The sequence below is a fragment of the Mesoplodon bidens genome (genome assembly GCF_964165515.1).
Source record: "Mesoplodon bidens genome assembly, chromosome: 6".
Taxonomy (NCBI): domain Eukaryota; kingdom Metazoa; phylum Chordata; class Mammalia; order Artiodactyla; family Ziphiidae; genus Mesoplodon; species Mesoplodon bidens.
In genome coordinates this window covers 99,774,623-99,787,674 of record NC_138162.1, presented here as the reverse complement: position 1 = coordinate 99,787,674, position 13,052 = coordinate 99,774,623, and the positions used below count along the sequence as shown (strand labels likewise).

The 13,052-nt window shown below is 46.6% G+C and overlaps 1 protein-coding gene across 1 annotated transcript in view; it reads right to left on the bottom strand.

The window, feature by feature from the left end:
- Positions 1-10,087, bottom strand: part of SHC3 (SHC adaptor protein 3) — a 150,884-nt gene extending 140,797 nt beyond the window's left edge. Inside the window, exon 1 of the mRNA XM_081238046.1 lies at positions 9,105-10,087. Within this exon, the coding sequence (XP_081094172.1) occupies positions 9,105-9,560 (456 nt within the window). The 5' untranslated portion in view covers positions 9,561-10,087. The remainder of the gene's footprint in view (positions 1-9,104) is intronic.
- Positions 10,088-13,052: the final 2,965 nt, after the last annotated feature.

The window sequence follows — 13,052 nt, the reverse complement described above, 5'->3', positions numbered from 1 at the left end:
CTGAGTACAGCATACTGCTCTCCCTAATGTGGGTGGGCCTCAACGAATCAACTGAAGGCCTGACTAGAACAAAAGACTGACCCTCCTGGGAAAAGAGGGAATTCCTCCTACCTGATGGCCTTCAAGCTGGGACAATGGCTTTTTCCTGCCTTTGGACTCAAACGGAAACACTGGCTCTTCCTGGGTCTCGAGCCTGCTGACTCACCCTGCAGACTTCTCAGTCTCCATCATCACATGCACCAATGCCTCATCACAAATCTCCTTCTATATATATGCACATCCTATTGGTCCTCTTTCTCTGGAGACCCTGGACTAATCCACTACTATAAAAACCGTTTGGGAGAAAACCTGTTCCTAAAAGGATCATCTGATTGCTAGAGGAGAACCCACCCAGGCCAGGAGGTAGGGTGGTCCAGGGGAGCCTGAGCAGGGTGGGTGTGGAGGTACAGCTCCCACCCCATCCCCTGGGGGTGCCCATCAGAGGCGTCTCCTGAATCCCAATATCATCACCTCTGAAGGAGAAATCACAGAGGCTGGCCCACCTCCTCTGCCTTGGGGACCACAGAGTCGGATGCAGGGATGTTCCAGTGCCTGTGACCCTGACCGCGTTCTGCCAGACTTGGAACCGCTATTAAGCCTAATCCTGCAACTTACTCATCAGAACCTTGAGTTTTGTCAGTGCTGATGTGGGAGCCCCCCCCCCCAGCTCTGCAGGATTCAGGAAGCGGGGGAGGGGTGCCGACGGCTGTGAGCTGACACCTGTAGAAGCTGGCTACCGGGTACCTTTTAGATCATTTCTCTTTTGTTTATGTTGATATGTTTTGTATGTTGTATGTATGTTTGAAAATGTCCACAGCAAACGTCTACATTTTATAAAGAAAGGCTTACAAAAGAACCAGGTGAGTGACATCACAAGAGTGACATCTCTGCTGCCAGCAAGAGAAGGTGGCCGTTCAGTCTCTGCCTTTCGAGTCCATGACCCTGTTTCTCTGGGGGCCCTGGGGCCCATCTGAAGACAGGTCCCAGCCTCCGGAGGCTGCCTTTCTCTGCCTGTCCCTCTCAACATTCCCGCCTTTTAGAAATAATTCAGTGTTGGCGGAAGCAGGCTGTGGGGACTTCTGCTTGAACAGGCCTCTGCTCGGGAAGATCAGAGGGTCCAAACTGAGGTCCGGAGGGAAAGGAAGTGAGATGGACGTGCCAAATCCTAGGAGGTAAAGGGCTCTTCAGCATCCAACATGGCGCAGCCCAGTGGTCCCAGCAGGACCGAGATGCGTGCATACACTGCATTCACCTCCAGGAGGACTGATGTGTCGTGAAAGGGGCTGGCTCTTCCACACAAAGAACTCTCAAAACAGTTATGTTTTCATTGTTTTCTCCCAAGAGGTAAAAGCACTGTTACTCCCTCTTTGGGGGAAAGCATAAGGGACCCCGATTTTATAGTGTTTCTGCTGAAAACCAGGCCAGGGCTAGTTTTCCATCAACAGAGCTAAAACTGTGTTGTGGTTTTTCAAGATGTTTTTAAACGGAAGGTTTCTATATGGGCCAATGGTATTAGAAATGCTGAATATTTGCAAAGCAAAAAGCAATAGGATTGAACCTGGTCTGTCGGTCCCTCTAGAATGCCAAACAATTATATTTAATGGAATTTGATAAAATAAAGTCTGTCAGAAGGATCCCAGCAGAGAGCACTACTGGTGTGAAGTTGGGTAAAAGTCAAGTTCCACTGAGTTTGCAGGTTTGGTACAAGTATAAGCTCTTAAAATTCGGAAAGAAATCTTTGCTGTTTTTTCTGCCCATTCAATAGACAGGAGTGAGGAAATGCTCTTCTGAGGGGCCTTCACTTAAGGAAGACTACACATTTCAAATGACACACTAGGATGGCTTCAAGTCTAAAGTAAGCAGCCAGCGTCGGGAATTCCCTGGCGGTCCAGTGGTTAAAACTCCACGTTTCCACTGCAGGGGGTGCTGGTTCGATCCCTGGTGGGGGAAGTAAGATCCCACATGCTGTGGCCAATAAATAAATAAATACATACATACATACATACATACATACATATAATAATAAATAAAGTAAGCAGCATCGTAACAAGTTTTTTGAACATTCTTTCTCAGAAAGCCTTGGCTTTGAGGGGTTTCAGATATTCTGATTCTGTTGGGCATCAAGAACACCAGTGATAAGGTGAGGCTCCAGTCCCTCAGCTCTCCCTTCTCTGCAGCTTCTCTTCCAGCATCTAGGTTTCCCTAGAGCTCCCACAGGAGATGAGATCATGGCTAGAAACCCAGATCTCCGCTGGAAGGTGGTGGAACTTGCCAGACCTCTCTTGTAGACAGGTAAGGCAAGTCTGAGCCCAGAATCCGAGGGCCAAAGACCATGGATGCCCTGAGCTGCCATCATCTGCCAGAGCAAGAGCAGAGGCTGATCCGAGCCTGAGGCACCGCACAGAGTCAAGAGGATGCAAGGGGATGCCCGCTCCCCAAGAAGAGCAGCAACTGGTCCTCTCCTCCCAGGCATATCAGGGGTGCACACGGCACCTTCTGCCCACCAAGGTGAAGAGCACAGCATTGCCTGAACCATGGAAACTCAGTCTATGGCTTGGCATCTTGCTGGAATCCAGTGGTTCTCATGGAGATTCCTGGCCCCCCCCACCCTCCAAGTTTAACTAGTGCCGTTCTGTTTGTTTTAGGGAAACCTCACCAATCCTAGTGCTGGGAGGCGCAGACTGATACACAGCAGCATGCCACCCCGGTGGGGGGGGGGAGGGGAGAGGCAAAACCACATGGGGACAGAATGATTTGTTGTTTCTTTACCTCAACTGAAAATCAATACTTATGAATTTACAGGACCAAAAGCAACTTGTAAGATTATTGAATGATTGCACACCCACACACACACACCTCCCATGGTCAGCGTCCATCCTGTTGTGCACTTACACACACACACACACACACACACAGAGTTAACATCCACCTACTCAGTAGGCCATTCTTACACTTAATACCTCCCACCATAAAGACATTCTTTATCCACTGCATATTGTAGATATTTTATGCTAAAATTCTAATTCTTTTCTTATTCTTTACCCAGGAAATATGCACAACTGATCATTTCTTTCCATTTCATCTGAAACTGTCTTATTTCTTTTTTTTACAACATCTTTATTGGAGTATAATTGCTTTACAATGGTGTGTTAGTCTCTGCTGTATAACAAAGTGAATCAGCTCTATGTATACATATATCCCCATATCTCTTCCCTCTTGTGTCTCCCTCCCACCCTCCCTATCCCACCCCTCTAGGTGGACATAAAGCACCGAGCTGATCTCCCTGTGCTATGCAGCTGCTTCCCACTAGCTATCTATTTTACGTTTAGTAGTGTGTATATGTCCATGCCACTCTCTCACTTTGTCCCCCCTTCCCCCTTTCCGTGTCCTCAAGTCCATTCTCTACATCTGTGTCTTTACCCCTGTCCTGCCCCTAGGTTCTTCAGAACCATTTTTTTCTTTAGATTCCATATATGTGTGTTAGCATATGGTATTTGTTTTTCTCTTTCTGACTTACTTCACTCTGTATGACAGACTCTAGGTCCATCCACCTCACTACAAATAACTCAATTTCGTGAAACCAGCTTATTTCTAAATTAAGTAATTCCATTTAACTTCATTTGCCCTTGGGTATTTTCATTTAAAATGCTGAAGCCTCATTGTACTTCTCTCTGAACCCCACAAAACTTTCTGGGCAGCAGCACCATGGGGTCTGGCCCTGGCCCGGAGAAGCACACCCTGATACCGCGGTGCAGCCCAGAAGCCCCGTTCTTCCAGATGCATGAGGTGCAGGAGCAAGGAACTGCCCCAGCCATGACACCACCTCCTCCCCCATGCCACAGGAGCCTCGCTGAGCTTGTGCTCAGCCCACCCTCTACTTCCTGCGGCCCCATGTAAAGGTCCAGAGAGGCGGGCTGACCTCTTGAGCTCCACACTCTGAGGTGGCCAAGCGGATCTGGGGTCCCAGTGTCCAGGCACCCCCCAGACCCTCCACGTCCAGGCCACGTCCCTGCTGGGAGACACGACAACCAAGCAAGGGGCTGCAGGCTTCACACATCCTTCAGGATGAGCCTGTTGGCTGGAAAGCCAGCCTATTACATGTTTTACATGTTTGCTGCCCAAGTGTCCCATTACCACTACTTTGCTTCAATGATATTTATCATGTATTCCCCAAAAACATGACATATATTCAAAGACAGAACAGAGTGGTAGCGTAGAAGATCAAGAAATCTACTCTTTGTGACATTAAAGTTTCATCAAACGCTTATTTTTTGGAATTATTGTCTCTTAAACATGAATATAAAAGCGATGAATGAAATAATCAGGTATTTCTGGAAATAAAACAGTTACTATTTTCTAACGACCCTGTCCAAAGTCATTACAAGTTGTGTGTGTGTGTGTGTGGTGTATGTGTGATGTGTTGTGTGTGTGATGTGGTGTGTGTGTGTGTATGTGGGGGGGACAGGATATATATGTGTGTGTGTATGTAAATGTGTGGTGTGTGTGTATATGTGGGGGGAAGGGGTATGTATGTGTGTGTGTGGTGTATGTGGGGAGGTGGGTTATGTATGTGTGTATGTGTGGTGTGTGCGGTGTGGGGTATGTATGTGTGTATGTGTGGTGTATGTGTGATGTAGTGTATATGTGCACACACACATTTAATGAATCTGTTATACTTGTGTCACATAAAAAAAGAGATGTCCAGATCAAATTAGTAATTTTGTCTATTAATCTCAAAAGGGTTTCTTAAACTGTTTTTCAAACGATTTAGACAATTTACATGTAAGCCACCCATTTATGAGATTTTTCAACAATTTTAAGAAAAAAAATCAACTTTTAAAGTTGTATTCTACATCAAGGAACAATTTTTTAATCTAGAATTAAAACAAAATTCACTCAATCTCACCATAATGATATATCATGGCTATACTTGAAATAGCTTTGTTGATGACAGTTTAATATGACCTTAGCTCACAGGTATCAAAAGAACACAATGTTAAGAAAAAAAGTTTAGATATTTTTGCTAAGAAAAAGATTTAAAATGTTTTTAAAGACAGTGAAAAATATACCAACTGAGAATAAATTTTAGAGTACAGTTAATAAAGACCATCTATAAAAAGCAATAGAACATTTATAAATAAAATGAATAATTTATACCACCCTAAATATCATCAGATTCGCAAATAGGAGAAACAAAATATTTTTTAAAGAGCTCTTGTAAAAACAAGGCTTCATTCCAAAAGAAAAACAATCCAGCACACCAGGAAATAATTCAGTAGTTCTCTGTTAAAATCTCCTGTAAACAGCTCGTATCATAGAGCTCTTGTCAGTAAAGATATAACACTCTTTGCAGACCAAAACCTCAGCCGTCTGAGGGAGGCATCATGGGATTAATGGACACATAACCTACTTTCTCACTGTGTTGCTGGTGATCAGCGAACACTTGGGCCTCTTGACTCTTGCCATGGGCCCTCAGGTCAGTCCTAAATGCGGTCACTTTTATCCTGTTTTGAGTCTGTGGCGTGATGTGCTGTAAAGAGAGCCCTTCTTTTGGGGAACCCCCACCCAGGGCTGCCAGCTAACCCAGGTACCTCCCGCACAGTATTGCCTTCTGCTGCTGGGGGGTGGGCGGTGTCAAGGCTGAACCTCAAGACCACGCTTGTCTTCAAATGGCTACTCCACCTCAGCCAGTGCCTATTTTTAAGAACTGACTACCAACCGTTCATGTCTATCTTCGCTTCCTAAACTGTTCTCTCTGTGGATCTGCAGGTGGAACACCCAAAGAGCGCCTTCGGGACCTGCTAAAGACTCTTATCAGCCCCCATGGGCACTCAGGCTCTTCGCCAGCTTGCACTTTTAGGCAATAGAATTTGAAAGTGGGCAGCAGCGTAATCAACACTTGTCTGTATTTCTCTAGGCCTCTCAAGTTCAAATTTAAAAGAGTCTTAAAATAGAATTGTAGGGGCTTCCCTGGTGGCGCAGTGGTTGAGAGTCCGCCTGCCGATGCAAGGGACACGGGTTCATGCCCCGGTCTGGGAAGATCCCACATGCCACGGAGCGGCTGGGCCCGTGAGCCATGGCTGCTGAGCCTGCGCGTCCGGAGCCTGTGCTCCGCAACAGGAGAGGCCACAACAGTGAGAGGCCTGTGTACCGCAAAAAAAAAAAAAAAAAAGAATTGTAATGAAAATATCCACTGCTCTTTGCTGTTATGATGTTCCTTTTCTGTCTATAAAGGGCATATTTTCTTGGTCTTTCTCTTTTGTGTCACCAAAAGAAAAAACCCAGTGTCAGGCATACTTAGGCAGGTACGAAGATGCTGCCAGTGGGGTCTCCTGATGTAAATAAATACAAACCTGGAGGCTGCCTGGACTCTTCCTCATCTGCATACCCTCATGCTGCTATTAAAAGCAGACTCAAGTGATGGCATGAAGGAGAAATTAAACATGCTCTGAACTTGGAATTCTACTGCTGCTCAGGTACGTCTATTTTTAAATTTTAAATCCTTCATTAATTAATATTACAACCTTTTGTTCAAATAGTTCGATGTTTCCTAATGGATCAAAACCAGCCAGACTTCAGGATTTTACAATGTCCACTTTCATGTAAGTAGATTACGTTAAAATATCTTTGAAGAATATATCTGTGTGCAATATCTTAATATTGTCTGTAGGTAAGTATTTCTATGAGACAGGAAATCTATAATTAGACAGCAGATGAACCTTCCAGGAAACTGGAAAACATTTGGGGGTTTTCCTTAATTTAGAAATACATTTAAATCAAAGAGAATAAGAAGTTCTTTCCCAAACCCTAAGCCTTTAGATTTTGCAGCTGACTTAACAGGCATGTTATAAAGATTGCCCCTTTCTATCTACCAGAGATCTTTTAAAGTAAGGATACCAATAAAACTATTTACAAGTCAGCAAATAAGACCAAATTAAGTTTTTTTCAGTTTTGTGATTTTTCAAGAGAATAAGTTCATGGTTCTAAATTCAATATGGGCAGTTCAGAAATGTGCACCAACAGAGGGCCACGTGATATTGTGAATCAAACGTGCACAGAAGAAATTGTCTTTTAGTGTCTGGTCTCCTTTGCTGTGTGATTTCAAACTTCTCCAGGGAAGCCTGAGCGTCCTATGTTGCCACCATTCACCACTGAAAATGAATCAGACCACAGCAAGGGGCACTGACTGGCCGTGCTATATGCCCCCAGGTCACTACAGTCTCATGGCACAACAATGTGACCTGAAATCCAGAAGGCTCTGGGCAGACCCAGCCTTCTGCCTATTTGAGTGTTGCTGCTACTGCTGCGGGGTGTGTCACAACCTAATGGCCCAGCAGAGCAGACTAGTTTTAGCTGCTCATCATTCTTCAGCCACAGCTGACATTTAGAACTGGATGTCTGCCTTCATCCTTCAAAAAGCAAGAGTAAAGCCCTAAGCAAAGTGAATGATTTCTTTTTTTTAAGGAAAACTTTTAAGGCATAAGTTTGAAAGTTCTCCCTCCCTTTGGAAACTACCCTCTATGTTCAACATGACAGGTATACAAAGCTCTGACAACATCTGTCTATTTCAAACATAGGCTGTTTTTTTCTTTAGATAGCAATTCTACTAATATGCCACACAATATACTCTGGCATCACCTCTTCACCTCAGAGCTGTCAGGGATTTTTGTTTGGTTTTGTTTTTTCTTTTTTTCTTTGGCTCCTGGTTATACAATTTAAAGAAGAAATACAAGAAGAATATTCTTTTTCTTTTATAATCAACTCCACCTGCTGTGCATACTTTATGCTGATCTTCATCCCTTTTGTAAAATATATTATTATTCCATTTTCAGAAGTTAAGAATGAAGATGAAATTAAAAAGCAGCTTCCAAAGGAGAAAAGGCTCATGTTTAACACTAATGATCACATTCCTTTGTCGGTACTTTTTAGATAGTTAAAGATAATCCACAAAGTTAACTGTTTCCTTTAATATTTGGTTCAAAATTACCAAGATACAACATTTTCCCTGGGGATGTGATCTGTAGAATTTTTAAACTGGATCTGTAGCCAGTATGTATTGACTAGATGGCCTGCAGGTTTCTCAATGGGGCTGACGACACTGTGGAGACAGAGTTTGAGCCTCATTTCTTTTTTAAACAAAAAGCCATGCCTTGGAGTGACCAGTCTGAAATAATGTAGTTTTGACCCCTTCCCCCTGTCTGTAGGCTATCTGCTCAGCTGGAGAGCGCTGTGGTGGCTCTCTACTGCCCGGCAGCCAGGAGGACATGATAAGCATGTGGCAGGCCAGTTGAGTGCGGCTGAGTATTTGTTCTTTAAATATCATAGAATACTTGCATAAGGGAAGAATTTTGTGGACTACATCCGGCGTGATTGTATAATTCCTTGTGTTGGAGGAAAAAAATCTCCTTTCCAGCCTGTGGCTCAGCTCTCTTTAGCCTATTTAAATGGAAGACTACAGTCCCCAAGGAAAAACAGTCCCAAATTCTCCTTCTGCTGCTGTTAACCAACACAGTTAGGCATGGAATAAAAGGCAGACACTAAAGAATACCTTGCTGGATGAGAAAGTACGACCCATCTGGTATAAAGCAAGGACAGCACTTGGCCTGCACTGAAAGGAGCTGGAAATTCTTGCTGTGGCAGAAATAAAACCACCTACCCTGCCGCCTGGGGCAAACACAGCAGAAGTAGTGACACCACCTGCCTTTCTCATCGCAGGGGCTGCCCAGTGCCTGCAAGTCTGTTCACCGTACCCTAGGTAGGCCTGATGCACAGTTTCCAAGGATAGTGGTCCATGCCGAGAGGGGTACTGACCGGACACATGGCAAAGCGAGGTGGCAAAGGCATGCCAAAGGAGCGGAGCCAAGGGAAACCAGGACAGAGTGAGGTCACCGATTTCAAACCGTCTCCCAATGGATGCGCAACGGGCGCTTTTGCTGTGCCGGGTCCCCGCAGCCAGGCGAGCTGACTGCGAAGGAGTGCGCACCTCCCGGCCTCCAAGGCGACCCACTGTGCCGGACGCCCCTTCGCCCGGGCTTTCCCACCCGGCAGCCCGCGCCCGCACCCACCTTGACGACGTAGGTGACTCCGGCCCCCAGCACCTGGTCGCTAGCGTGCGGGGCGCGGGGCGGCGGCTCGTCGCCGGGTCGGCCCTTCCTGGCGGCGCGCATGGCCGGGGCGCGGGGGCCGGGGGGCGCGCTGCCGTCCGGGGCGGCCAGGCTGGGCGCGCTGCAGCTGCCCGAGAGCCGCGCGCCCGCCCGCTCCCTGGCCGCCGACAGGCCGCGGAGGCCCGAGCTGGAGAGTTTCAGGTGGGACACCTTGTGGAGCAGGTGGCCCAGGCTGCCCGGCCCATCGTCGGGCGCCCTGCGCAGCGCGTCTCCGGACACCAGGTAGGGGGCCGCCGCCGGGGCCGCGCGCGCCGCCGAGACCTTGCCACCGCCGCTCACCGACAGGTTGTGCAGAAGGTCATCGACCGATGTCACCGAGTCATTCCTGAAGCGATTGTACTTGGTGCGTGGAAGCATGCCCCTCCGTGGGCTCGCCGCATCCGCCCGGGCGCTGCAGGTGCCGGCCCCGGCGCGGGCTGCCGCGCATAGCAGGCGAGCCGCGGTCCCCGGGGCGGGACGGAGCGGCCGGGACAGCCGGCTGGGGGGCGCGAGCAGCGGCGCCGGTCTACCACCGCTAACAACCCGCACGGCCGCGGCCGCGCAGCCCCGGCCCCGGACTCGGCTGCTGAGGGCGGCACGTTTGCTTTGCAAAAGTCATAGTTTCCTCTGATGAGCGCCCAGCTGCTTGGGGCTGCTCACAGCAAAAGCATGACTCACTCCGAGAGGAGACCCTTCTCAACAAAGGCTCGGTGAGCACTGCAAATCACTTCCTGTAGCAAAAAAAAAAAGAAAGAAAAAAAGAAAAAAACACATACACCCACTGACAGCACACTAGAGCCAATCAATTCTCAAATTTCCTTTCTCTACCTTCCCAGATATTTCCTTCCAACCTTTGGTTATTCACCTCCCCATCCCCCGACCCTCCTCAGCATTTGTGCCAGAGGTAAATCCAGTTCCTTCAGATGATCAGATGAACTTTCTGAAACCCATTATTCTATGCTAGGGTTCTTTTTTTCTTCCTGTTCAGCCCATCTGTGTGAGCCTGGAAAAGTGTCTGACGGCGCAGCGTTAAAATGTGACGAAGGATTTTTAAGAATAAGATCTTCAGCGGATCCTCATGAATTCTGATTTGGAAAGCAGCAGGAATTGTTAAATAGCCAAAAAAGAAAGAAAAAAAAAAGGAAGAAGAAGAGAAGGGGAAATATTCACTCCCAGGTGAACATAAAATACCAATTTCCAGGGTACCTTTTCTTTTCAGATCGACAGAGCAGCCATGACAAGTGCCTTTGTGGCAATGCAGTTCCTCAAAAAAAAAAAAAAAAAAAATCTGCATAGGAACTTCTGCCCAGAGCCAGTGAGGGTCTCTTCCCTGCTAATTTACCACAGTCTTTCTCAGCCAGGGTTAAGTTGAAAACCTACTTCCGAAAAAGAAGAGAGCTTCTTTGATGAATGGCAACAAGCCCCAGAAATGCATTCCAAAAAGGGGGCTGTGCTTGAAGCTTTATTCCAACTGAATGTGCTCAAGCTCTGGAAAAATGCCTAAAAACGCTACAAATACATTTCAATATCCCTTTAGTTGCTGCTTGCAATCCTGCAATAAGGAGGGGGAAAAAATGCAGCTGCTCTGATTACACATCCAATTCGCAGAAAAATGCCTTATCTTCAGGAGTCAGACACGGGCTGCAAGTGAAAAACACAGGCCTCCTTCCTGTCAGGCAGAACAGAGCATTGCCTCCCCCGCCCCCAGAAGGTCTCCGGAGGCGCAAACCCACTGACCCCTGTCACCATGCGCTCTGCCGGTCTTCATTGTCTATGAGAGAAGCGCTCCCTGTCCAAGTTTCCCGGCTACTGCTGTGCAAACAATGAATTTACCTCTAGCATGTTATCAGGTCCCCCTGAGTCTTCTCAAACCCACGACTAGACATATGACACTTGAGGCACCGAGCCTTGAAGAGCTTTATGGAACAAGGTGTAAGGAGTGCCCCTGATGGCGGGCCAGGTGAGGCCCGCTGCGGGGAAGCAGGAGCGCAGAGGAGCGGCGGCCCCCCTCCCAGGGCTGCAGGCCTAGCCGAGCAGCCGCATGGCACTCATTTTTTTCCTTCCCCTTGCTGGCATAGCAACAGCAAATGCACACCCCAGAGAGGATGGTGATGGGTATCCAAGTCCCCCCAAATCTAAAGCCAAACTGCCCTATCATTCCCAACCCGTGATCTTCATTAGAAGCAGACAAAAACAGCAAAATGTGAATGAAATGCTGTTTGTGTGAATGAAAGGGCTAGCGAGCGAGCCAGCGTTTCTGTGAATGAAGCAGGGCCTTGCAGCCGGCGCCAGGCAATCCCCTGGTTCCAGCGGACTCAACCAATGAGCATCCGCCCTGATGACTCATTCAACAAAAGCTTGCTCAATAGTGGAAGATTCCATTTCAATCAAAGGCGGGATCTTTCATCCAATGGCAGTGTGGGAAAAAAAAAAAAAAAAAAAAAGCCAGCCTGATTACAAAGATGCAGGGAGGAAGGAGAACGCTGTTACGAAGAGAGGAAAAACTAGTTTTTCCAAGGAAATTCAAGAACCATTGGATAGGTATGAGTGTGAACAGGATTGCCCTCTTGGAAGTGAGCTGTGCCCTAAAACTTTCATTCAGCCATTCAGTTACATCAAGGAGCACCCATGAATGTGCCATTCTGTTCAGCATTTATTATGAATGTACAGTGAATGCACATTCAAACCTAGGCTCCTCGCCCTTGATTCTTTTTGTGAAAGGAATATAGAACAGGCATGCACGTTCTGAGTCTCCAAGGAGGAAAAAAAAAAAAAAGCTACACGGTTAACCCTTTAACCAACAGGAGACTTTTATTTCTTTTGTTATGATGAAGCAAGTAAAGGGAAATTGACCATTTTAAAATGTAAATAGCAATATAAATTTACCACATGTAAGAAGATACATAATCTAAGAGTGTGATTAGTATTTTAAGAATACAATAGTACAGTAAAACCTCACTTATCAGGAAAATGGTATCAGCATTTTGGAACGTAGGAGAAAAGCAGAAAGACAATCCCAAAGGCTTCTTAGCAGCAAAATAGAAGCTGCAAGCCCAGCCAAGAAGCACCACCCCCACTCTGGACAGCCTTGTGGGCCCTCACCGGGGGCTGTTACTGCTTATTTTAGACATTAGCCCAAAAGCCCGAGTATTGAGTTTATCAGCCTGTGACTACGTAAAGATGGATGATGGATGAAATTTTCATAGTCTGGTGACACAGACAAAAACAGAAAAAAAGGAAACCATTATTAAGTCAGCCTCAAGAAAGCCAGGCAGCCTTTCCAGAATATTTCAGTTTTTCTTTTTAAATCTATTCATTTAAAAGCATATTGATTTTCTATTGCTGCCATAACCACAAAATCAGTGGTTTAAAACAATACAAATTTGTTATCTCCTGGTGCTGTAGGTCAGAAGTCCGAAATGGCTTACATGGAGATAAAGTCAAGATGTGGGCAGGGCTCATGCCTTTTGGAATTTCTGGAGAAGAATCCTTCTCCTTTTCTTCTTCTGCTTCTAGAGACTGTCCAAACAGGTATTCCTGAGGATGGGCCATAAGCTGGGCCCTGGGGAGTGTGGCTTTGCCCCATAGAAGGTTTCTTTCTAGCAAGAGAGGCAGAAAATTGAAAATTAATATTATAATGCAGTATGCTATGTAAATGTTTTAATATGTGTGAGATACAAAAACTATCCAGAGGGGGCCATCCTGAGCTTGGCTTAAGCATGTCAGGGGTGACTTCAGTGGGGAGATGACCCCCCAAGCAGAGTTTTGAGGGACTGCTGGGATCTTCCAGGTAGGCTGAGGGGAAAAGGTACTTTGGGGTGAGATGCTGTGTGGGGAACAGCTCAAGACTTGAGCGGACTCAGGATTTCC